The 20,449-nt window shown below is 46.7% G+C and overlaps 1 protein-coding gene across 1 annotated transcript in view; it reads left to right on the top strand.

Moving 5' to 3' along the window:
* Positions 1-20,449, top strand: part of FRAS1 (Fraser extracellular matrix complex subunit 1) — a 164,752-nt gene that overhangs the window by 65,525 nt on the left and 78,778 nt on the right. The window contains exons 10-17 of the mRNA XM_051618261.1: positions 4,986-5,075; positions 6,610-6,757; positions 9,121-9,264; positions 9,584-9,718; positions 16,347-16,490; positions 18,157-18,297; positions 18,722-18,862; positions 19,756-19,926. Coding sequence (XP_051474221.1) covers positions 4,986-5,075; positions 6,610-6,757; positions 9,121-9,264; positions 9,584-9,718; positions 16,347-16,490; positions 18,157-18,297; positions 18,722-18,862; positions 19,756-19,926 — 1,114 coding nt within the window. The remainder of the gene's footprint in view (positions 1-4,985; positions 5,076-6,609; positions 6,758-9,120; positions 9,265-9,583; positions 9,719-16,346; positions 16,491-18,156; positions 18,298-18,721; positions 18,863-19,755; positions 19,927-20,449) is intronic.

Genomic DNA, 20,449 nt, shown 5'->3' on the forward strand with positions numbered 1-20,449 from the left:
CATTACCCCTTGTCCTCTCCCTCCCTGCCCTTGTCCCAAGTCCCTCCCCAGCTTTCCTGGAGCCCCTTCAGGCACTGGAAGCTGCTCTAAGGTCTCCCTGGAGCCTTCTCTTCTCCAGGCTGAACACCCCAACTCTTCCAGCTTGTCTCCACAGCAGAGCTGCTCCAGCCCTTGGATCATCTTTGTGGCCGTTCTCTGGACTCTCCCCAGGAGCTCAATGTCCTTCCTGTGCTGAGGGCTCCAGAGCTGGGCACAGCACTGCAGGTGGGGTCTCACCAGAGCAGAGCAGAGGGGCAGAATCCCCTCCCTGGCCCTGCTGGCCAAGCTGCTTTTTGATGCAGCCCAGGACACAGTTGGTTTCTGGGCTGCAAGTGCACACTGTGCTTACTCAGGTCCAACTTTTCATCCACTAGATCCCACAAGTCCCTCTCGCAGGGCTGTGGATTCACTGGATGAGATTGTTCTAATGTTCTTTCAAAAAAAGTGAGAATCTACATATGGGCTCCCAAATGATGATCGTGCAGAGAGGATGTATCCAGGAATAAAAGTGTGTGCTTTGTTCATCTCAGATTGAGCCTTTTAGGTAGCAAAAATGCATCGAGTCTGAGACCCAAGCTCTTGTTGCTGGTGTAGGAATGAGCATCTGACCTTAAACTGCACAGAGAGGTTTTGCTGAGTGGAAGGTCGTGGTTGGCATAAAGTCTTGGGCACTTGCATCTGTTCCAGGCAGCTTCCCACATGCTTCTGGTTGTAAATGGGATCATTTACACTAATGATGATGGCATGCTGTCATGGCTCAGCAGGGAGAATTATTTCATATTCATGCTCATATCTTGGGTACTGGCGAAGAATCCATTAGTCAGAAAAGCCAGGGATATTTTACAGAACAGTAACATGTAGGGTTCCAAACTGGGGTGGGGGGACACTTTCAAAAGTGTGCAGCATTATTGCTCATGCACCAATTTTTATCAGACTCAGGCTCTCACAGGTACCACCCATCTAAAAGCCTGACCATCTGAAAAAGTGGTATTATTTGTCAAAGTATGAATCCTTGCAATTTTAAATTGAATGAAAGGTGATTGCTAGGAGCACAGAACCAGAAAGACAGTGTCCTTTGTTGCAGGCAAGAGTTATGGTCCCACTTCATAAAATATATTTGGCCAAGGACTTAGTGGCTTCCCTTGTGATAAAGTAGCTTCCTCAAGTCATGTTCAGTCATAGTTTACCTCAGTAGTACAAGGTGCACATTAATAAATTGCAATAAAATCCTTACGCAAGAAGCAAATTAAATATTTTCTTTTTCCTTTGCTTTTTCCTTTTTGACTTGCAGGTCTGGTTTTTAGGAACCTGCATCAATAAATCGGGGCTGATGGGGAAGCATTTGGATTCATCTCTTCATTAAGGCACTATTCATTTTCTGGTCACATCATCCTGTTTAAAGTGTAATGAGGCCACAGATACAGACTCCAAATCCTAGACGCCTCGACATAGTCTAGCAGCTTTATGTGAGGGAAGGGTAGAGGTTTAGCTTATAAACCCTTTCAAACAAACCTGTCCAGCAGCTGCCAGAGATGAAAGTAGCTTTGGTGATTCTGACCTAATCTTCAAAAAGCCATTTTCAGCAGGTTAGTGATGAGCTGGGAGTACAAGTTCCATGACAGGCTGAAACGGCTATGGCTGCGGATCTGCTCAAACTGTCAAGAGCATCAAATAATCCTGCTGGAGCACTTGCCAGCACCCCAGCTGAGGATGGTCACAGAAAGATGGGGCATGGGTGCTGGCAGGGGAGGCTGCAGCCTTCCTGAGGGGGGCTGCTGAGGGAGCATTTCTGCAAGCAGCTCTGCCAGTCCAAAAAACTACAGGGTGAGCAAGACAGATTTTGCAGGGTGCTGCGTGACCCCCGTGCAGCCAGCCAGCTACAGAAGTCCTTCTGGTGTTTAGAAGTTGAGCTTGGGTGCCACAGATGGTGCAGGTGCATGTAGGTGGAGGGAGGTTGCATAAAACATTTTCTTCCCTCTTTTCTGCCTCCTGGCCCATCAATGCCTTGCAGTGTTCTCAGCCTGGAAGATGGTGAATCTCTCTTCAGCAGAGCCACAGGTTATCTCCCATAGCTTCTCTCTTTTCTGAGTCTAGGCAAAGAAGCATGGTTGTGTTGGTTTTTTTTTGGCTAGGTGAGTCATGTTCCTTGGCTAGTTGTTCTCATTTTTCCTAGAGTGTGTGTTTATGTATGTGGGTGGGGATGTGGGCAGGGATGGGAGAGGTTACAGTACATAGTAGTGACATGGGATCCAACCACTGGAGTAATGATTTAAGAACAGAAATATATAGACCCAACAGAAAGAGATTTAGGCCATGTGTGGTCCTTGATCACAGAATCATGGAATTGTTCTGGTTGGAAAAGCCCTTTAAGATCATCTAGTCCAACCACAACCCAACTCTACCAAGTCCAGGGCTTAAACCATGTCCCTCAGCACCACATCTACATGGCTTTTAAACACCTCCAGGGATGGTGATTCAGCCACCTCCTTGGGCAGCCTATTTCAGTGTTTAATTGCCCTTTCAGTGAAGAAGTTTCTTCTAATACCCAATTTAAATCTCCCCTGGAGCAACTTGAGGCCATTTTATCTTGTCCTATCACCAGTTACTTGGCATAAGAGACCAACAGGCCCCAACCGCCTTTCAGGCAGTTGTAGAGAGCAATGAGGTCTCACCTCAGGCTCCTCTTCTCCAGACTAAACAACCCCAGTTCCCTCAGCTGCTCCTCATAAGACTTGTTCTCCATGATGACTAAGAACCATATGGTTTCTCTTCGCTTGCCTATCTCAGAAGTTCATGAGGGTTGGCTAATGTGTTCTACCTTGATTGAACAGTGACTGGGGCTGTGACTGACCTGTCTGTGTCCAAAGTAATTCACACACACCAAGTAGTGAGTGTGCCAGTGTGGCACAGTGAAAAACACCCTGGGGTGGCTGCTGGAACAGATGCCCACTTGGTGTAGATCAGCAAAACTGCTGGGTAAACTTGGAGCTCAGCAGGATCTTAGAGTGAGTTGGATGAGATGATCTCTAGAGGTCCCGTCCAACTCCAACAATTCTGTGATGATTCTGTGATCTGGTGAGCCAACAGAAGAAAGGAGCAACGTGCTGCAGTGGAACCCAGCATGAGCTGTGTGACTTTATTGGGCATGTGGGGCCCTGGCAAACATTTGAGCAACAGTTGTGACTTTTCTGTTTGTCACAGGTAAGAAATCAGCCTGGTTTGCAAAGTGAGGATGATCATGCCCACTGAGATTTGGGATGATGAAGCCTGACATTTAATGGGCATGAATTAAACGAGTGCTGAGTGCAGATCAGCACCACATCTAATTCAGTCATTCATTTTTACCTTTTTAAATTGTAGTGGTTTTGTAGACATATTTCTGGAGGAGAAGGACTTGGGGGTGATGTTGGACGAGAAGCTCAACATGAGCCGGCACCGTGCGCTGGAGCCCAGAAACCAACCCTGTCCTGGGCTGCAGCAAAAGCAGGGCCAGGGAGGGGATTCTGCCCCTCTGCTCTGCTCTGGTGAGACCCCACCTGCAGTGCTGTGCCCAGCTCTGGAGCCCTCAGCACAGGAAGGACATGGAGCTGTTGGAGAGAGTCCAGAGAAGGGCCACAAAGATGATCTGAGGGCTGGAGCAGCTCTGCTCTGGAGACAGTGCTGAGAGAGTTTGGGCTGTTCAGCCTGGAGAAGAGAAGGCTCCAGGGAGACCTTAGAGCACCTTCCAGTGCCTGAAGGGGCTCCAGGAAAGCTGGGGAGGGGCTTGGGACAAGGGCAAGGAGGGAGAGGACAAGGGGGAATGGATTAAAACTGGAAGAGGGGAGATTTATGTTAGACATAAGAAGGAAATTCTTGAGTGTGAGGGTGGTGAGAGCCTGGCCCAGGTTGCCCAGGGAAGCTGTGGCTGCCCCATCCCTGGAAGTGTTCAAAGGCAGTTCAATTGTTTTCTCCAAAGTTAACACTTTTCTCCTCTTGATGTTGACCTTGTTAGAAAGCTTCTAATTATTATTGAGAGAGGGGATTCTGCCCCTGTGCTCTGCTTTGGTTGCCCTGGGAGGTTGTGGAAGCCCCCTCCCTGGAGGTGTTCAAGGGCAGGTTGGATGTGGCTTGTGCAGCCTGGTCTGGTGGAGGGTGTCCCTGCCCATGCAGGGGTTTGGAACTAGATGACCTTGGAGGTCCCTTCCAACCCAAACCAGTCTGTGATTCTATGTCTGTTTACTGACTGGTACATGTTACTGTATCTATATTTAAAGTGGGTGAGAATCTGTTCCAGAAAAGCCACTCAAGAAATCAAAGCTGTTTCTTTAGAGTTGTGTTCTGGTTCCCTAGGACAGTCTCCCTCTTTTCTAAATGTTCAGCTTCCACCTTGGTGCAAAAATTGTGATGAATTAGAGCACTTTATTCCCTTCTCCTGCTGCTCAATTCTTATTTTCAAACTGAAGTTTGAATGTAAGTGGATTCTGTGGAGCTGTACAGTTGTAACAAAGAACAGGCTTTTTCCTTGTGGGATAAGTAAGAGTATGTGCTTTGAAATTCTCTTGAGGGGAACAAAAAAGTAGAACATTCAAGATGAAGGTAAAACTGCATTGAAATCCTGCAGTGCTCCAATAAAATCTTAGTGAACCACAGGACAAATACAGCGTTCCTACTGTCTGTATTTGCAGTGGATTATACTGAGCGGGGGGGTGTGTCTTTCTCTGCAGGATTTATGGATGAACTAGTGGTCTTATCACTGAATTCTTTGGCCTTTTCTGAGGTTTGTTCTGCAACCGCAGCCTTCACTAAGCACATTTTTCAAACTGTACCTCCAGAGATGAAGTAGGAGAGAGAGAAGATAAGGTGAAATGAGATACTGAAGATTGCATTCCAGGGCAATTCCTCTGCATTCCACAGTATTTTTGGTGGTGCTGATTCTGTTTGAGTTGCTGCAACCTTTCTCTTCACAGGGTGAAGAATTAATTCATTTAGATGGGAAGTGCTGTCCTGAGTGTATTTTGAGTAAAAGTTCCTGTGTTTACAAAGAACATACCAAAGCTGTGAGTATCCTGGTACTTTGGAGCACGTAGTAGTGAGTTCTGCCCATAAAGGTTTTGGAGGAATTGGCTTTCCCTCTCCAGTTCTGAGAATGATCTTATTTGCAAGTGTAGCAGAAAAATAATCTCTTCATGTTGTCTGTGGATTTCTTTTACAATTTCCAGAACACACCTGTTTAGTATGCCTGCATCTGCTGCAGAGTTTAGGTTTGCTTTGCTGTCCTTTGTGCAGTGTAATCAATCATTTCCCTTTAATATTTAATATGTGTGCTCATGGGTTTCCTGCACATCTCATGGAGTTAAGGATGCCTGACTTTAATCCTATAAAACAGGCTATGTAGCTGGGGCAAGGTATAGATTTTTGCCTGTGTTTCCCACTGATTGTAATTTTTACTGCAAGGGGAGTCTATTCCTGTATTAATATTTTCAAGGAACTTTCCTTCTCAAGTTAAATAGAAAGGAAATGTGAAGTATCTTGGTTTAAATATACCAGTAATGGACCTTTCATTGCTCTCACAGATGAGGGCTGGAGCTAATAGCTGCTGTTTGCCAACAGATATGAGAAATGGGAAGTTTAATGCTGCTTGGGGTTTTTTTTTGTAATGCTAATACTTCCCTTTCCTTCCTCAGATCTCTTACCCAAGTGAAGTAAATCATATGAAGGTGTCAGGTTTATTCAAGTTGGTACTTTCTCCCTTTTAGGAGAACTAGCATAAAAGCTTGGGGGGCATTTAAAATGCTTGCTGCCCTTTTCTGCCCTTCTGCCTCCTCCCGTGGAGCCAGCAGGGCTTCAGGCACTGTGGGCAGCTTTGAGGTGGTCTTCTGAGCAGGTGGCAGAGTGGAACACTGGGTGCAAGGTCTCTTCCCCTCCATGGAGTGGTAAAAGTAGGCAAGTGTTCAGGTAGTTTGGAAGCAAGCTGGTGATGCCTCTTCATCTCTGTGGTGTTTTGACCAGGCCACAGTGATGGAAAATAAGGGAACGAAAGAGAGGAGGATAGGGGATAAAATGCTGCAAAAGAGAATTAAAGTGTGACAAAAAAGTCAGTGTGCAAAGAGACAGATTCAGGCAGAGGGTAGATTATGAGTATCATTTCAGATACAGAGCAGGTTCAAGCACTTGTCACAGGGCTGTGAAAAAGAAGCGAACAAGTGAAGCAGCAAAATTTGGAGTCAAGAGAAAATACTTTGAGTCAGAGAAAACAAAGGGAGGTGAACAAGTAGGAAGGGCTGCTCACTGAAAAACACCCTGCTTTGGTGTGGGGAGAGCTGTGAGGGAACATGTGAAGGTGTTCATGGGCCAAGGACTCTTCTCAGTAGGCATTTCACAGGCTGCCTTCTTCTGGGAAGAGGGCAGGAGTGTTGATGGTACAGAAGCACATGGTCCCGCTGTGCTGCGCCAGTCCCAGCAGTGTTTAATTTCCTGCTAGCACTGCTGTGGCCTTGCAGTCCACCCAGAGATGTGGGTGCCTGGCAAGACCCCTTTTTGCAAAGGCTCCCCCTCCCTGCTGATGCTGCTTCTTGCCTGTTTCTCCTGCAGAATGGAGAGAAGTGGGAAGAAGGGCCGTGCAGAGAATGTGAGTGCCGGGATGCAGAGGTGACCTGCTTCCAGCCCTCCTGCCTGCCCTGCCCGCTGGGCAGCCTGGCTGCTGAGGCCCCGGGGGACTGCTGCCCACTCTGCCAGCCAGGTACAGACCCAGGGGCAACCCTCTCTCACTGCCACTCTGCTGGGGTGGCAGCTCGTGTGTCACACACCTCTGGCGCGGGGGTTGTTGTGGCTTCCCTGCAGCCCTTGCTTCCACCCCGTTGAGTTTGGTCTTCGATTTGCACTTGGTAAATTGGCTGGTTTTCAAATAATTTAATGAGAGTTTCTGGAGAGGTTTAGGTCTCCATCCCTTGGTCTACATCATAGCTTGCTTGTCAAACGAGTCTCTCCTTGGAGTTGGTGTTTTGTTTTGTTTTTCTGCACCAGAAGGTTTATAAGGCAGGGGACTGTTCCCTTCTAAATGTTAACATGGGTTTTGGAGTTTATGGGCTCCTGATTATTAGCTAGCAGTGGAAAGAAGAAAGAACCTGCTTACACTGCTATGTCACAAGCTCACCTGGGCCTGAATGGCTGCAAGTTAATAATTGTTTGAAAAGATTAACCTTAGCTTCTACATTAATTTTGCATATAAATTAATTTTTCTCCAGGATATTGGTGTTCTCCTGGATGTACATTTCATAGTTGGTAGGCTTGAGCTGTGGTTTGCTAATTTTTCATGTTGGTAGCTCTTCTTGTTGCATTCATGTAATTTGGTTTTATCAGAGTGCTCCAGTTAATGTTTTATCTCAGTGAGAAGAAAATAGCTTCACAGTTTAATCACACTGCCATTTGCAGGAGTGTCTGGGCACATCTGCCAGATTCATGTTTTAAGGTCTGTTATTTACTGCACACTAATAAAAATGCAAAGCACTACAAATTCTAACGTGAGGAAAGCGGGGTTTGGCCAGTTCAGATAAAATTGTCCTGGATTTTCAAAAGGGAACAGCATCTGCACAGGCTCCTAAAGAGGAGGGGACAGATTATAAAGTGCTCTCAGCACCCATCTGTTCTCCTTATCAAGACATGTCACTGTGTACTGGTTACCCGTGTAAATCCCTTCTCTTCATTTAGCTTCCCTAATAGTTGCATTTTGGAAAGCACAGACTTTGAAATCATGCTGCTGGACACACAGAGCTGGACTTTCTGAGTCCTCAAAGGAAGATGAAAATTTCCTTTACCAAAGCCTGTCATTTTCCCTCTGCCTTTTTCTGTTGTCCATTGAAGGGGATGAGAAACAAAGGCCAAATCCAGCTGTTCATTCTGAGCCCAGAGCATCAGTCTCTAATGCATCTGCTTTGTTAAAGCCAGGAAGAAATGATGGCTGCTTCTCAGGGATGGTCTGGGAGCAGCAGGCAGAGTCAAGCATATAGGCCTCAGCATGGCTGGATTTATTTTGAAACCAGCAACTATGGCCTCCCACTGAGAACATTCAGGAATTTTTTTAGTCCCTAGAGAAAACTGGTCCATTCTGTCCCACTCCAAGGAGTCAGTTCTGAAAGGATGGGGCTGCGTAGGCCTTTGGAAAGTTATTGCAAATAAATGGACAGAGATAGAGCTTCCTATTCATTCCTCCTGTGTATCACTGTGGATTCATCCTTATCCTCAGCTACAATCTTCTGTAGCACTTGATTCCTGATTCTTTCCTTAGGTTCATCTCCTGGGAAACTTGCAGGCTATTTAGTGTAAATGAAGGAGGGTTTTCAGCACTGGGATCCTTTTTTCTGACTTCTCAGTAAAGGAACAGACAGCTTTTCTTCCAGCAAGCAAAAGTAACTCGGTAGTAGAGCACCAGTAACCCCTCACTTGGCCTCTGCAGAGCAGTGGTGCCATTTGAGACAACACCTCTGGTCAGGAAATGCTCACCACAGTGCTGTGACATGAAGCTTTGGACTGTAAGGAAAGTCCACCTGTGGTCTGCCACCTGTGCTCTGACGTGGCATGGACATAGTCTTACTCTTCTCTGGAGATACTCAGGATCCACCTGGATGCAGCCCTGAGTAGTGAGCTCTAGGGCATTCCTGCTTTAGTGAGGAGTTGGACTAGATGATCCCTAGAGGTCCCTTCCAACTCGTTGACAATTCCATGATTCCGTGATTCCAGGGTTTGACTGAAAGAAACTCAAATTCAGGTTGTTTCAGACGATTAATTTCTGACGACTCATGGTGTTTACTGCTGAGAAAACATGTGGACAATAAATACCCTTTTCAGTAAATACCCTTTTAGTCTAGGAAATCTGAGTCTTTCCAATAACTTCTCACAATTATAAGGCAGCAATATAATATTTAGTCCCTTTCATTCAATCTTGGGGTGGGGAAAAAAACCCCACCCCAAAACCAACACAACTTGAGCCACCTAGAGAAATATGTAATGCATTTCTCTTGGGTTTGGGGGTAGGCCTTATTCTGTGCCCTCCTGATGGAGAACACTGCTGCTGGTTGTTATCTTTGTGTCTTCTCTCTGTGCCAGTTGAGTGCCACCCAGACTGTCTGACCTGCTCTCAGGCCTCTGATCACTGCACCACCTGCCGAGACGCCAGGAGGCAGCTGCAGAATGGGCGCTGCGTGGAGTCCTGTGCCTCGGGCTTCTACCAGGATGGGGGGACTTGCCTAGGTAATTTCTGCAAGGGGTTACACCCTGCAAGATGGTTCTCTTCTCCGTGGCTGGCTGGGCTTTTGTTTGGAGGATCCCACAGGCTTATTAGCAAGAGGTTGCCAGGCTTTGTCTGGAAAAGCATTCGGGCATGTGCTGAGTGTAGTAACCATGGGCTTAAGACAGGAGGTTTCAGGTGGAAGCCCCTGAAAAATGCAAGTTCTCCAACTCTTTTGGCAAAATCAAGCAAAGTTGTCTCCTTTTATCATAGCAGGGGAGTCTTGCTGCACCAAGACGTGGGGATTAATACAGCTTTCTTCTCTCTTCTTTCTCTGGGAAGCCTGCAATGAGACATGCTCAGCCTGCACCAATGGGTTTGAGTGCTCCTCCTGCCAGACACCCCTGCTAATGAAGAACGGAGAGTGTGTGACTTCATGTGGGAAGGGATACTTCCAGGACCAGCTCCTCTGCACAGGTAACTCGAAGCAAAAAGGACAGAAAAACAGCAGACAAATGCTCTACCCCAGCTATTAGCTGCACTCTCTGTTGAGGGATCTGCTGTTGGCATAGGTGTTAATGTTCACTCTAGAGTAAAGGAAGGAGTGACCAGAGGAACAAAGTCATCCAGTGTAAAATTGATTACTGGTTGGAGAAGCAGTCATTAAAATTCCTCAGCAGATCAGTTCTGTTGGTGGAAAACTCTGCTTTTGAACACGCAAAAGAAAAGACTCTTTCAGGTCTTTTCTTTTGGAAAAGTGACTGTGCTTTTTGTGGTGCTGAGGGGTACAGAGCAGGATGTGTGCCCTGTTTTTACAAAGGATGTAACACCTTGAGCTGTGCCTGGCAATCTGCTTCCTGGGGTTTTTCTTTGAGTTCAGTGCAAACTAACTGCAGCTGCTAATGCCAGACAGCACTTTGAGGTGTGTAGAAAATGGCTAGGAGAAATGGGGGATGGACAGGACTCAGAAAAAAAGCACAGAAAATACTTTTCTGGGCTTTTGGGGTTTTTTTGCTTTGTTTTTGTCACTCATTTGTTTCATGATGTGCTCTTCCAGAAAGTTGATTAGACCAACTGTTCTCAGGAAGCATATTTACAAAGTAAATTAGGAATTCTGTAAAACACTGAGATGTGTCTAAATCCTTTATGTTAGGAATTGGAAAAACTGAGAATAAGATTGTGAAGTTACAGTTTTCTCTTTGGTGGGAGTGTGATAATGCTTTTATGCTCTTGCCTTGCTCCTTTGAAATATTTGTAGTGTTCCCAAACTGTAAGGCAGCTGCTTTTTCATCATGACAGTTCAGTTGTTTTCTCCAAAGTTAACACTTTTCTCCTCTTGATGTTGGCCTGTTTAGAAAGTTTCTAATTATTATTGGGAGAGGGGATTCTGCCCCTCTGCTCTGCTCTGGTTGCCCTGGGAGGTTGCGGCTGCTCCCTCCCTGGAGGTGTTCAAGGGCAGGTTGGATGAGGCTTGTGCAGCCTGGTCTGGTGGGAGGTGTCCCTGCTCATAGCAGGGGGTTGGAACCTGATGATCTTGAAGATCCCTCCCAACCTTCACCATTCTGTGATTCTATGATTTATGATTTCTGCAACTCAGTTTCAGCAACGGGGGGGTGGAGCACATGCTCATCTTCTTGAGCCATCACTTGAATTTCTTTGGAACTAGCCCTCCTGCTTCAATACAGGCTTAGGGCTTTTGGCAGATTTCAGGGGAAAGCACTTGAGATTCTAAGTCCAGCTTCCTTTTCTGAAGTGGTTTGCCTTGAAGAGCTGACCATTTGTTTCAGGTTTTGAAAGTCTGAAAAACCTCTGTCCTCCAGCAGTGACTACAGACCAAGGCCCCATTGTGCACATATAAATTGAAAAGAGAGACCCAGTCCAAAAGAATGTATAGACTTCAGTATCAAATAATCTTCTAGTTCATTTGGGTTGATTTTACTGTTTCCTTCCCAGCTGCTCTGACTGCTTTAATTGGCAGTGCCCCTGTACAGCTGAAGCGGTTGGGAAAGGCTGATGTTTCATTTTATGACTGGTTTCTAGATGACTGCTTGTACATTCCCTCCAAATTTGCAGTCACACGTGCTTGTAGCTGAAAGTTGCTGGGAAAATTTTTCCCTGTTTCCTCAAGGGAATGAAACCAATTTGCTTTAGTTCTGCTTGGCTGCATTTTCTGCATAAATTCAAAGCAGAAAGGTTTTACATTTCAGACTTGGTCCAGAATTCACTGCTATTCAGTCTTTCTTTGTGCCCTCCTGATTTTTACAAATCTCTAACCTGATTGTCCAGACAAACCGTAGATGGTTCAGAAATTTTTTTCTCAGAAGGGTTTTAACATCTGCAATAAGCAACATTACAAAAAAGGATGAACTGGACTGTGTTAATTGCTGTCATTCCAGTAAATTCCCTCTTGTGGAATTCCATCAAGAGTTTACCAAGATGTAAAAGACCAGGTTTCTTACTCCATCCTACTGTTGAAACACTGTTGTCTGTGTGGTAACAAAACACAATGAATTAGTCTTTCTTCATGTTTTATAACATCTGGTCTAATTGAATGTATTTTGAACTTGGGAATACAGCTGTGTGAGCCCTACCCTGTTTTAATCTTACACCAGGATTGTTTCCTGCCTCCATCCTTCCACCTGCTTCTGTGAAGTATTCAAGCCATTAAGAGAATGTTAAGATGAGAATAGAAGGGAATAAGTTCAGTTACGCAGTAGTGTCTTTCGAGATCACAGAATCACAGCATGTCAGGGGTTGGAAGGGACATCTGAAGATCATTGAGTCCAACCCCCCTGCCAGAGCAGGACCAAAACTAGGGCAGATCACTCAGAAAGGCATCCAGACAGGTCTTGAAAGTCTCCAGAGAAGGAGACTCCACAGCCTCTCTGGGCAGCCTGTCCCAGGGCTCTGTCACCCTCACAGGACAGAAGTTCTTCCTCATGTTGAGGTGGAACTTCCTGGGCTCCAGTTTGAATCCATTGCCCCTCGTCCTGTCCCAGGGCACAAGTGACAAGAGCTTGTCCCTGCCTTCTTGCTGCCCTCATGTATTTATAGACATTAATTAGACCCCCCCCTTGAACTTCTCCTCTCTAGACTTCTCTGACTTCATTATTTCTGTTTTCAAGCTTATTCCAAAGCCTGGGCAGAACTGGAGTGTTTCTGCTTTCATCTCCCAACATGTGAGCACTGAAGTGTGTAACTTGATCCTGACAGACCCAGCTCAGGCTGCAGCAAAGCACTTGGATTTTTATTCACAGAATCACAGAATTACTGAGGCTGGAAAAGACCTCTGAGGTCATCAAGTCCAGCCTATGACCTGACACCATCACATCTCCAGACCATGGCACTAAGTGCCACATCCAGCTTTTCCTTAAACACCTCCAGAGATGGTGCCTCCACCACTTCTCTGGGCAGTCCATTCCAAGGTCTGACCACCCTCTCAGTGAGGAAGTGCTTCCTAATATCCAACCTAAACCTCTCCTGGTGCAACTTCAGGCTGTGCCCTCTTGTCTTGTTGCTGGTTGCCTGGGAGAAGAGCTGGGAATTAAGAGGTGCTTGTGACAAACCAATCCTCAAGACATGTGAAAATAATAAAGTCTCCTCTCAGCCTTCTCTTCTCCAGGTTGAGCAGTCCCAGCTCTCTCAGCCTTTCCTCATCAGGGAGATGCTCCAACGCCCCAGTGATCTTTGTTGCCCTCCTCTCGACTCTCTCCAGTAGTTCCTTGTCTTTCTTGACCTGGGGAGCCCAGGACTGGACCCAGTTCTCCAGATGTGGCCTCACCAGAGCAGAGTAGAGGGGCAGGATGTCCTCTCTTCACCTACTGGCAATACTTTTCCTTATGCACCCCAGGATTCCATTGAACTTCTTGGCCACAAGGGCACATTGATGGCTCATGGATCACTGACTGTCTACCAGGACTCCCAGATCCTTCTTCTCAGAACTGCTTGCTGCAAGCTTTTTTTTTTTTGTTGGTCCACCTGGGGATATTGTCACCAGTCCTGTACTTTGGGTCATTTGCACCACTTCCAAATGCTGAATGTAGCTGTCTTGCTTAAAACTGGGTTGCATTCTTTCTCCTTTCTTTCCCTCCTTCCAAACTTTGCTACTTAGATCCCCTCCCTTTCTGTCTCAAATAAACCATTTGGGCCTGGTTTTTGTCTAGTAGCTCGGAGTCCAGAGGATCTGTTTCAGAACAGCTTGCCAAATTCACTGCAGCTTCTCAGAAGGCCTGATGACCTCTGGCAGGTTTTACTTCATCTTTGTTTCTCTCACTGTAGCCTTTCATAGCTGAGGTACCACCAAAGTTATCCACCCCCCTAGGAAGACATGCAACCTCAATGCAGCAGCTGCCTCACTGAAAGACTTGAAAGCTGCTGTGACACCCAGGAGTGGATTTGCAGGGTCTTTGCCAAGGGCCAGAGAACTTTGCCAGGAACTGGGTACGTTCAGATGTGGCAACATGTTGAGGCAGGTGAACAGTGAGGGGCTCAGGCTCTGCAGTGGGAAACCTGTAATTAGAGGATCCAGGTCCTGGTGCCTGCTCTTTCAACAAGCTGTTGAAATTCAGAGTGAGCTCAGAGAGGAGCAAAGCACTCGGAGCTGGTAGGTGAAGTGAGGACATTTCAGTACTCAGGAATTTACAGCAGGAACTCCTCCTCTGCAGTTAACTTGCCAGTGCAGACATGCCCTGAGATTCATCCAAGCTGGAATGAGATGCAGCTTTTTATCAGCAAGGGAAATTATCGACTGGAGCAGAAATCTTTACCTCAGGGTGGGATGTTTCATATTCGTGTGCTGTGATTCAGCCACAATTAGATGCCCTTGATAGTGGTGACAGCACTTGCTGCAGGATTCAGGAAGAAGATCCTTTTGGTTCCAGGATTCCTGGAGTCCTTGTGAGATGCTCCTCACAAGGAGTGTTCAGGAACTAGAAGAGTCACAGGGTTCTGGAGAGATCAAGAATAAAGTGGTGGGGGGAGAGAGGGTGCAGGAAGGAGAGGAGGTGGAAAGCTATTTACAAGGCAACAGGAAATGAGAAAAGGGAAAATCAAGGCAGAAATGTGGAGAAGGAACATCCTGAGGGTGAAAGGACCATGTGCTTGGCATAAACTCCAATGTCCCATGTCTTGGCTCCCTAAAAATGCCCGTTCCTAACCCCACACATGTCACATCGTGTCTCTGTGTTTCAGTTCCCTGCATATGAGATGCAGATGATGACACTGCCCTGAGGCTTGGAGAGTGGTGAGACCCACTGAGGCAGGGTGTTCATCCTGTGCAGTGTGAGTCATGTGTGAGCACAAGCAGAGCTGCTCCTGCTCACTCCTTAACAAACCCAAGAGCAACTGTGGCCTCAAACAGAAGAAGCATCAAAATCAGGCAAAACAGGAGTGAGATGGGAGCAGTGCTCATCACTGGCTTGCTGTAAACTTACTTCTGGCTCCCTGGCTTGCAAGCACCTTCACATGTTAATGGGGAGAGGATGAACTGTCTCTCCCTTGGGGGTTTATTTTGCCAGGAAGCTGCTGGTTTGTTGCTGTAAATGTGCTCTTAGTTCTGTGGCTGAGCTGCTGCCACGTCCACCAGTTCCTCTGTCCCTGGGACTGCTGGCAGGTGAGTTTTTCATGGGTGGCTGCAACTTTAGAGATGTTTGCAGATAGAGGGCAAATGTCAAAAAGTTCTGCTCTCTCCCACCTGCCGTGGTCTGGGAGCACAAGCAGGTACCTGCCTTGTTGTGAAAGAATAAATGTAAGAACATCTTTGGAACATATTCATGTGTAATCGAGAAAAAGATCTCATAGCTAAAAGGGCTGTAACTTGCAGAGTTGCTGCAAGCACTGCCAGCACAGGATTGAACATGAGTCTGAGTGACACATTCTACGAACAGGAACCACCATGGGCTGAATTTCCTCCTTGTGCAGTGTGGAGTAAGGTGGCTCATCCAACAGCTGGTTTGGGAGGCAGAATTAGTCTCCATGCCTTGATTAGTTTAATTGTAAGATGTCATAATGCTCGAGGATCCCTCTGTTCTGCCTATGTGTTCCTGTACTCAGATGCCACAGAGAGGGCATTTAGGCTGAATTATATCCATTGCAAGAATGGGATGCACTTCAGGAATACCTGAAACATTACTGTGTCCTGACCATAATACATGGCTCACCCAGAGAGAAGAGCAGCTGGTGTCTCAACTCAGCAGGTCTGGTTTGTCAGTAGCATGTGATGGGTTCTGCCCCTCTGCTCTGCTCTGGTCAGACCCCACCTGGAATACTGTGTACAGCTCTGGTGCCCTCAGCACAAGAAAGATACAGACCTGTTGGAGAGAGTCCAGAGAAGGGCCACAAAAACGATCAAAGGGCTGGAGCAGCTCTGCTATGAAGACAGGCTGAGAGAATTGGGGCTGTTCAGCCTGGAGAAGAGAAGGCTCCAGGGAGACCTTAGAGCACCTTCCAGGGCCTGAAGGGGCTCCAGGAAAGCTGGGGAGAGGCTTTTCATCAGAGAAGACGGTGATAGGACAAGGGGTGATGGTTTTAAACTGAGAGAGGGGAGATTGAGGTTAGATATTAGGAAGAAATTCTTCACCATAAGGGTGGGGAGGAACTGGAATGGGTTGCCCAGGGAGGTTGTTGATGCCCCCTCCCTGGAGGTTTTTAAGGCCAGGTTGGATGAGGTTTTGTGCAACCTGATCTAGTGGTTGGGTTCCCTGCTCATGGCAGGGAACTTGATTATCTTTAAGGTCCCTTCCAACCTTAATGATTCTAAGATTCTATGATTCTCTTCTCATCTCCCTTTTTGTACGACCCCTAGCACCAGGATGAACAGGACTTCACAGTGTTACCAACACTCCTCCTAGTCTGACTGCAGCTGCAGAACCTGCTCTGATGTAGACTGCATGTCATAGTGCACATACAAAATGGAGCTGTAAATTGTAGCCCAGGGGTGGCTTGGAAAAAGATACCAACCTAAGAAGAGCAGTGGGCTTTTTGTTTTCCTTTCCTGAAGCAGTGAATGCCAGTGAATTGAAGGAAAGTTAATTACTGTAAACTCTTCATTTTCAAGAGATGATTGGAAGTTGATTGTTCATTAATCCTGCACCTTTCTTTCCTGCAGCTTGTCATGAGTCCTGTTCCTCCTGCTGGGGAGCTGCTGAGAACAACTGTTTGTCCTGCAGAGACCCATCACATGTGCTAAAAGCAGGGCTCTGCCTGGCCAGCTGTGGACAGGGATTTTATACAAAGGATGGAATCTGCACTGGTAAATGCCTGGTTTCTTCTTCCAATTGCAAGAAGTAGTTTGAGAATTGGTCTGCACAAAGGGAATCAATATTTCATTTAGCTGTGCAGCAGCTGGGATTTTATTCACGTCTTAAGAAGCTGGATGCACCTTGTGCATAAATATCAGATGAGGAAAGCTGCTGTTTGTAAGTTTATTAATTCATTTAAGCTAATCAGACGCTGAAAGATTTAAGGGTTTTTTTCCCCTCCCTGAACAGCTTGAAAGCCTAACTGAGTTGTTTCTGAGGGCTTGACAAATCCATTTGTCTGAGGAAAGGAAAATGGCCTTTGCCAGCAGGTTTCTGTAAATTTGATTATAATTCAGCATCACAGGAACTAATACCTGCAGAACAGATGGGGCTGGGAATGTTTGCGGAGGAAAGGAGAAGAGGTGGCTGGAGGGAATTAAAAGACCTAAGTCAAACAAATCATAAAGGAGGAAAAAAAAAAATCTCAAATACATAAATAATCTAAAATTTGCCACAACCATTTAGGTCAAGTCTGGGTTTCTGCTGGCAGCTGCTGAAGGATTGTCCCACATAGTCAGTAGAAACAAGACAGGGATTCTCTGTCTTCATGCAGGTCTGTCAGTCACAGTTAGGTAGAAAGGGCTTAAGAACTGGAGCGTGTGGACAAAATTGTTGCTTTTCCAGCCAATTCTGGATAAATTTCACTTTGACCTTATTCCCTTTCAGTTGGAACCTGAAGGGGCTCCAGGAAAGCTGGGGAGGGACTTTTGACGAGGGCAGGAAGTGAGAGAACAAGGGGGAATGGATTAAAACTGGAAGAGGGGAGATTGAGGTGAGACATGAGCAGGGAATTCTTTAGTGTGACGGTGGTGAGACCCTGGCCCAGGTTGTCCAGGGAAGCTGTGGATTCCTCATCCCTGGAAGTGTTGAAGGGCAGGTTGGATGGGGCTTGGAGCAGCCTGGGCTGGTGGGAGGTGTCCCTGCCCATGCAGGGGGTTGGATCTAGGTGATCTTGAAGGTCCCTACCAACCCAAACCATTCCATGATTCTGTAATTCTCTGATATTTTTCTAGTGCTCTTAGACAACAGGTCAGTTAACTTCAGAACTGACTGTCTGGGAGAATATAGACCATGGGAACTGATAAGAAGTATCATGCCTGATTTTAGATACATTTTCACACTTAAAACTTTGACTTGAAGAAAAGGGGGATGTGGGGGAATTCCATATTTTTTTTTACCACATTTCTCCCCATCTTTTAGTTCCTGGACAGTGCTGCTGGGTGTACAAAGATATATAAAGATTTATGAGACATTTTTCATGCATTAAATTGCTCAGAATGCTGCTCCCTGTTCACAGGCTGCTGGTGAACTGGCGAAACATACTGCATCAGCTGGAAGGGGTTGTGTCAGGAGTGGAGGGAGGGCTGGTGTAGACCCACTGCTGGTATTTGTACTTACTCAGTCCTAGATGGGTTACAGGTCAGTGAATACCCAGCTGCACTTCACCTTTGTGAATGTCACTGCTTATTCCAGGGAAGTGCTGGGAGAGGTATGATGAAAGATGACTTTCTGACCAAGAAAGGCTAAGACATGCTTGGGCTTTATATTCTCTGTGGCCAGGTTGATGGCTCTTTGCTTATTGAGTTCATTTGGTTAATGAGCTGTTCTCTTTGGCAGCTTGTGAGCAGTTCTGTGAAACATGCTCTTCAGACCAGCCCAGGTGTTTGACCTGTGCTTCAGAGAAGTTGTTACATGCTGGGAAGTGCCTTTCAGAGTGCCCTGGTGGATATTTCCCAAGTAGTAGTGGAAGATGCAGAGGTAAGAGGTATATTTGCATGACCTTTTCTGAGGCTTTCAGGGCACCCTCCACATGTTGACATCTTTTCCCCAGATGTTTACCTGGTGGGGGGAGGGAATATAAAGTCCACAGAAGTCTGAAAGGGAACAGGGAATTAAAGATTTTGTTTTCTTCCGTTCATTTGCAATGGATTGTTTAAAATAACCTCTTTGCCTGGCCAAGCACACAAAGACATGCAGAGATACATGCTCAAAACATTGTGTGAATGAGAGTTATTGCTGTTAGAAGTTATTAATACATGTGCACTTCTGCTCTTCTTAGTTTACATAGCTGAGCATCATGCCAGCTGGGATTTTTGGCTGCAGGAAGCTATAGTCAGCAACACCTCTTGCCAGGAGAAAAAAATGGGATATTTCAGTTCTCTGTGCCCTGTTTCTTTATCAGCTTGTCATGACTCGTGCTCCACGTGTAAGGGACCTCTGGCCACTCACTGCACCTCCTGTTCCTTCCCTCTGGCTTTGCACCAGGGCCAGTGCCTGCAGGGCTGTGGAGAAGGTTTTTACCAGGATCACAACATCTGCAAGGGTAAGCTGTGTACTTGGAGGGAGCTCCCAGCTGCTGTAAACCTTTGTGTCTAGACTGGCTTTTATTGGGCTGTGCTCAGAGTACCCAGCTATGATGCTGATCATTTCTGTTACGCTGAATTTAGTGATTTTTGTGGTTGCTGATTATTTTCTGCTTTGAGGAAAAAAAACAACAGCCAGGTTTTCTCAAGTACCTTCTGCATTCACACCCTGAAAATTTAATGATCATGGAGGCTTGTTTTTTTTTTCCCCATGCTGCTGAAGTAAAGGTGTATTGCTTCCTTGTTTTTCTTGACACCAGTTAAAAGGTGGATGAAAATCTACAAAACCTAGCAGATTTCCTGGGTCTGAGGTCATGGAAAACCTGAACATTCAGAAGATGAGTTTATGCTTCCCATGAGCCCTTCAGCCTGTCATGTCTGACTGTCTCTCCTAGGGAGGTTGTGTTCACTGTTGCAGCTCCAGAAATTAAAGAAAAATTGACTGCCTGTGGCACAGCACTGCAGGTTGTTTTTCCCCCAACACGACTTGCACATCAGCTCTCTTCAATAGAAGAGCTGTTCTTTGGGGGGTGGGGGGAAAAATGTCCAAGTATTTGTCTACAATCCCCGTTCCATTCTAGGAAATGCAGTCTTATGTGGGGGGGGAAAAGAGGGACCATTCCCCACACCCTCAAGTGTATGGACCAGATCTCTCAGCCTGGGAGTTGCTGCAAGGTGTGGGTGCTCTTGCAGCACCAGCCTGTCTGCAGCAACACAGAAGGGGGGAGAGGCATGAAGCAGAGCACCCAAGCCAGTCGTTTTCTCCACCTTTCCGTCCCACCTTCACCACTAGCCGTCCAGCTCTCTGCCCCTCGGAGCTGTGCCTCTGACTGCTCTCTCGCCCCGTGCACAGGTTGTCACCCCTCCTGCCGTGCCTGCTCGGGCCCGGGTGCCTCTCGCTGCCTGCGGTGCCGGGCGCCGGACGCGCTGCAGCCTCAGCAGCCCCTGGGGGGAGCTGTGAGCGGCCTCTGCCTCCCCCGCTGCCCAGCCCGCTCCTACCTGGATAGCACAGGAGTCTGCAGAGGTGAGTAGGAGGTTCATAGAGTCGCTGAGGTTGGAAAAGACCTCTAAAATCATCCACGGATCAGCCTGGAGAAGAGGAGGCTCCAAGGGGACCTTGGAGGGGCACTTTCCAGTGGTCTTGAAGGTTTTCCCTCTATGGTTGTGAATTTCCCACCAAAACACCAGAGGATCTCTGTCTATATTATTCTAATGCTTGAGATTTCCCTGATGAAGCTGTAAGACATTCTTCTGCACTATGAGTTGAGTCACTCGAGCCAAAGATAGTCCTGGAGACCTTGCGTTTGTGGTGAGGATCCCTGGCTTCTCTGGCTCTCTGACAGCTGAGTCTACTTGTATCCATCATTTCCTTTCATCTCTTCTCTCCAGCCCTGTGTTTGTCTTGTCTCCCTACAAGGCAGGAAATCTCTCCTTGTGTTCAGTGGAGACTCAGATGGTAGAACCTGTGGCCTCGAGTCACCAGTCTAACAAAGACTAGGCTTTTAACTAAAGAGTTTATGTATTTATTTAATCAGATTACTTAGTTT

The sequence above is a fragment of the Apus apus genome, chromosome 4 (genome assembly GCF_020740795.1).
Source record: "Apus apus isolate bApuApu2 chromosome 4, bApuApu2.pri.cur, whole genome shotgun sequence".
Classification (NCBI taxonomy): Eukaryota; Metazoa; Chordata; class Aves; order Apodiformes; family Apodidae; genus Apus; species Apus apus.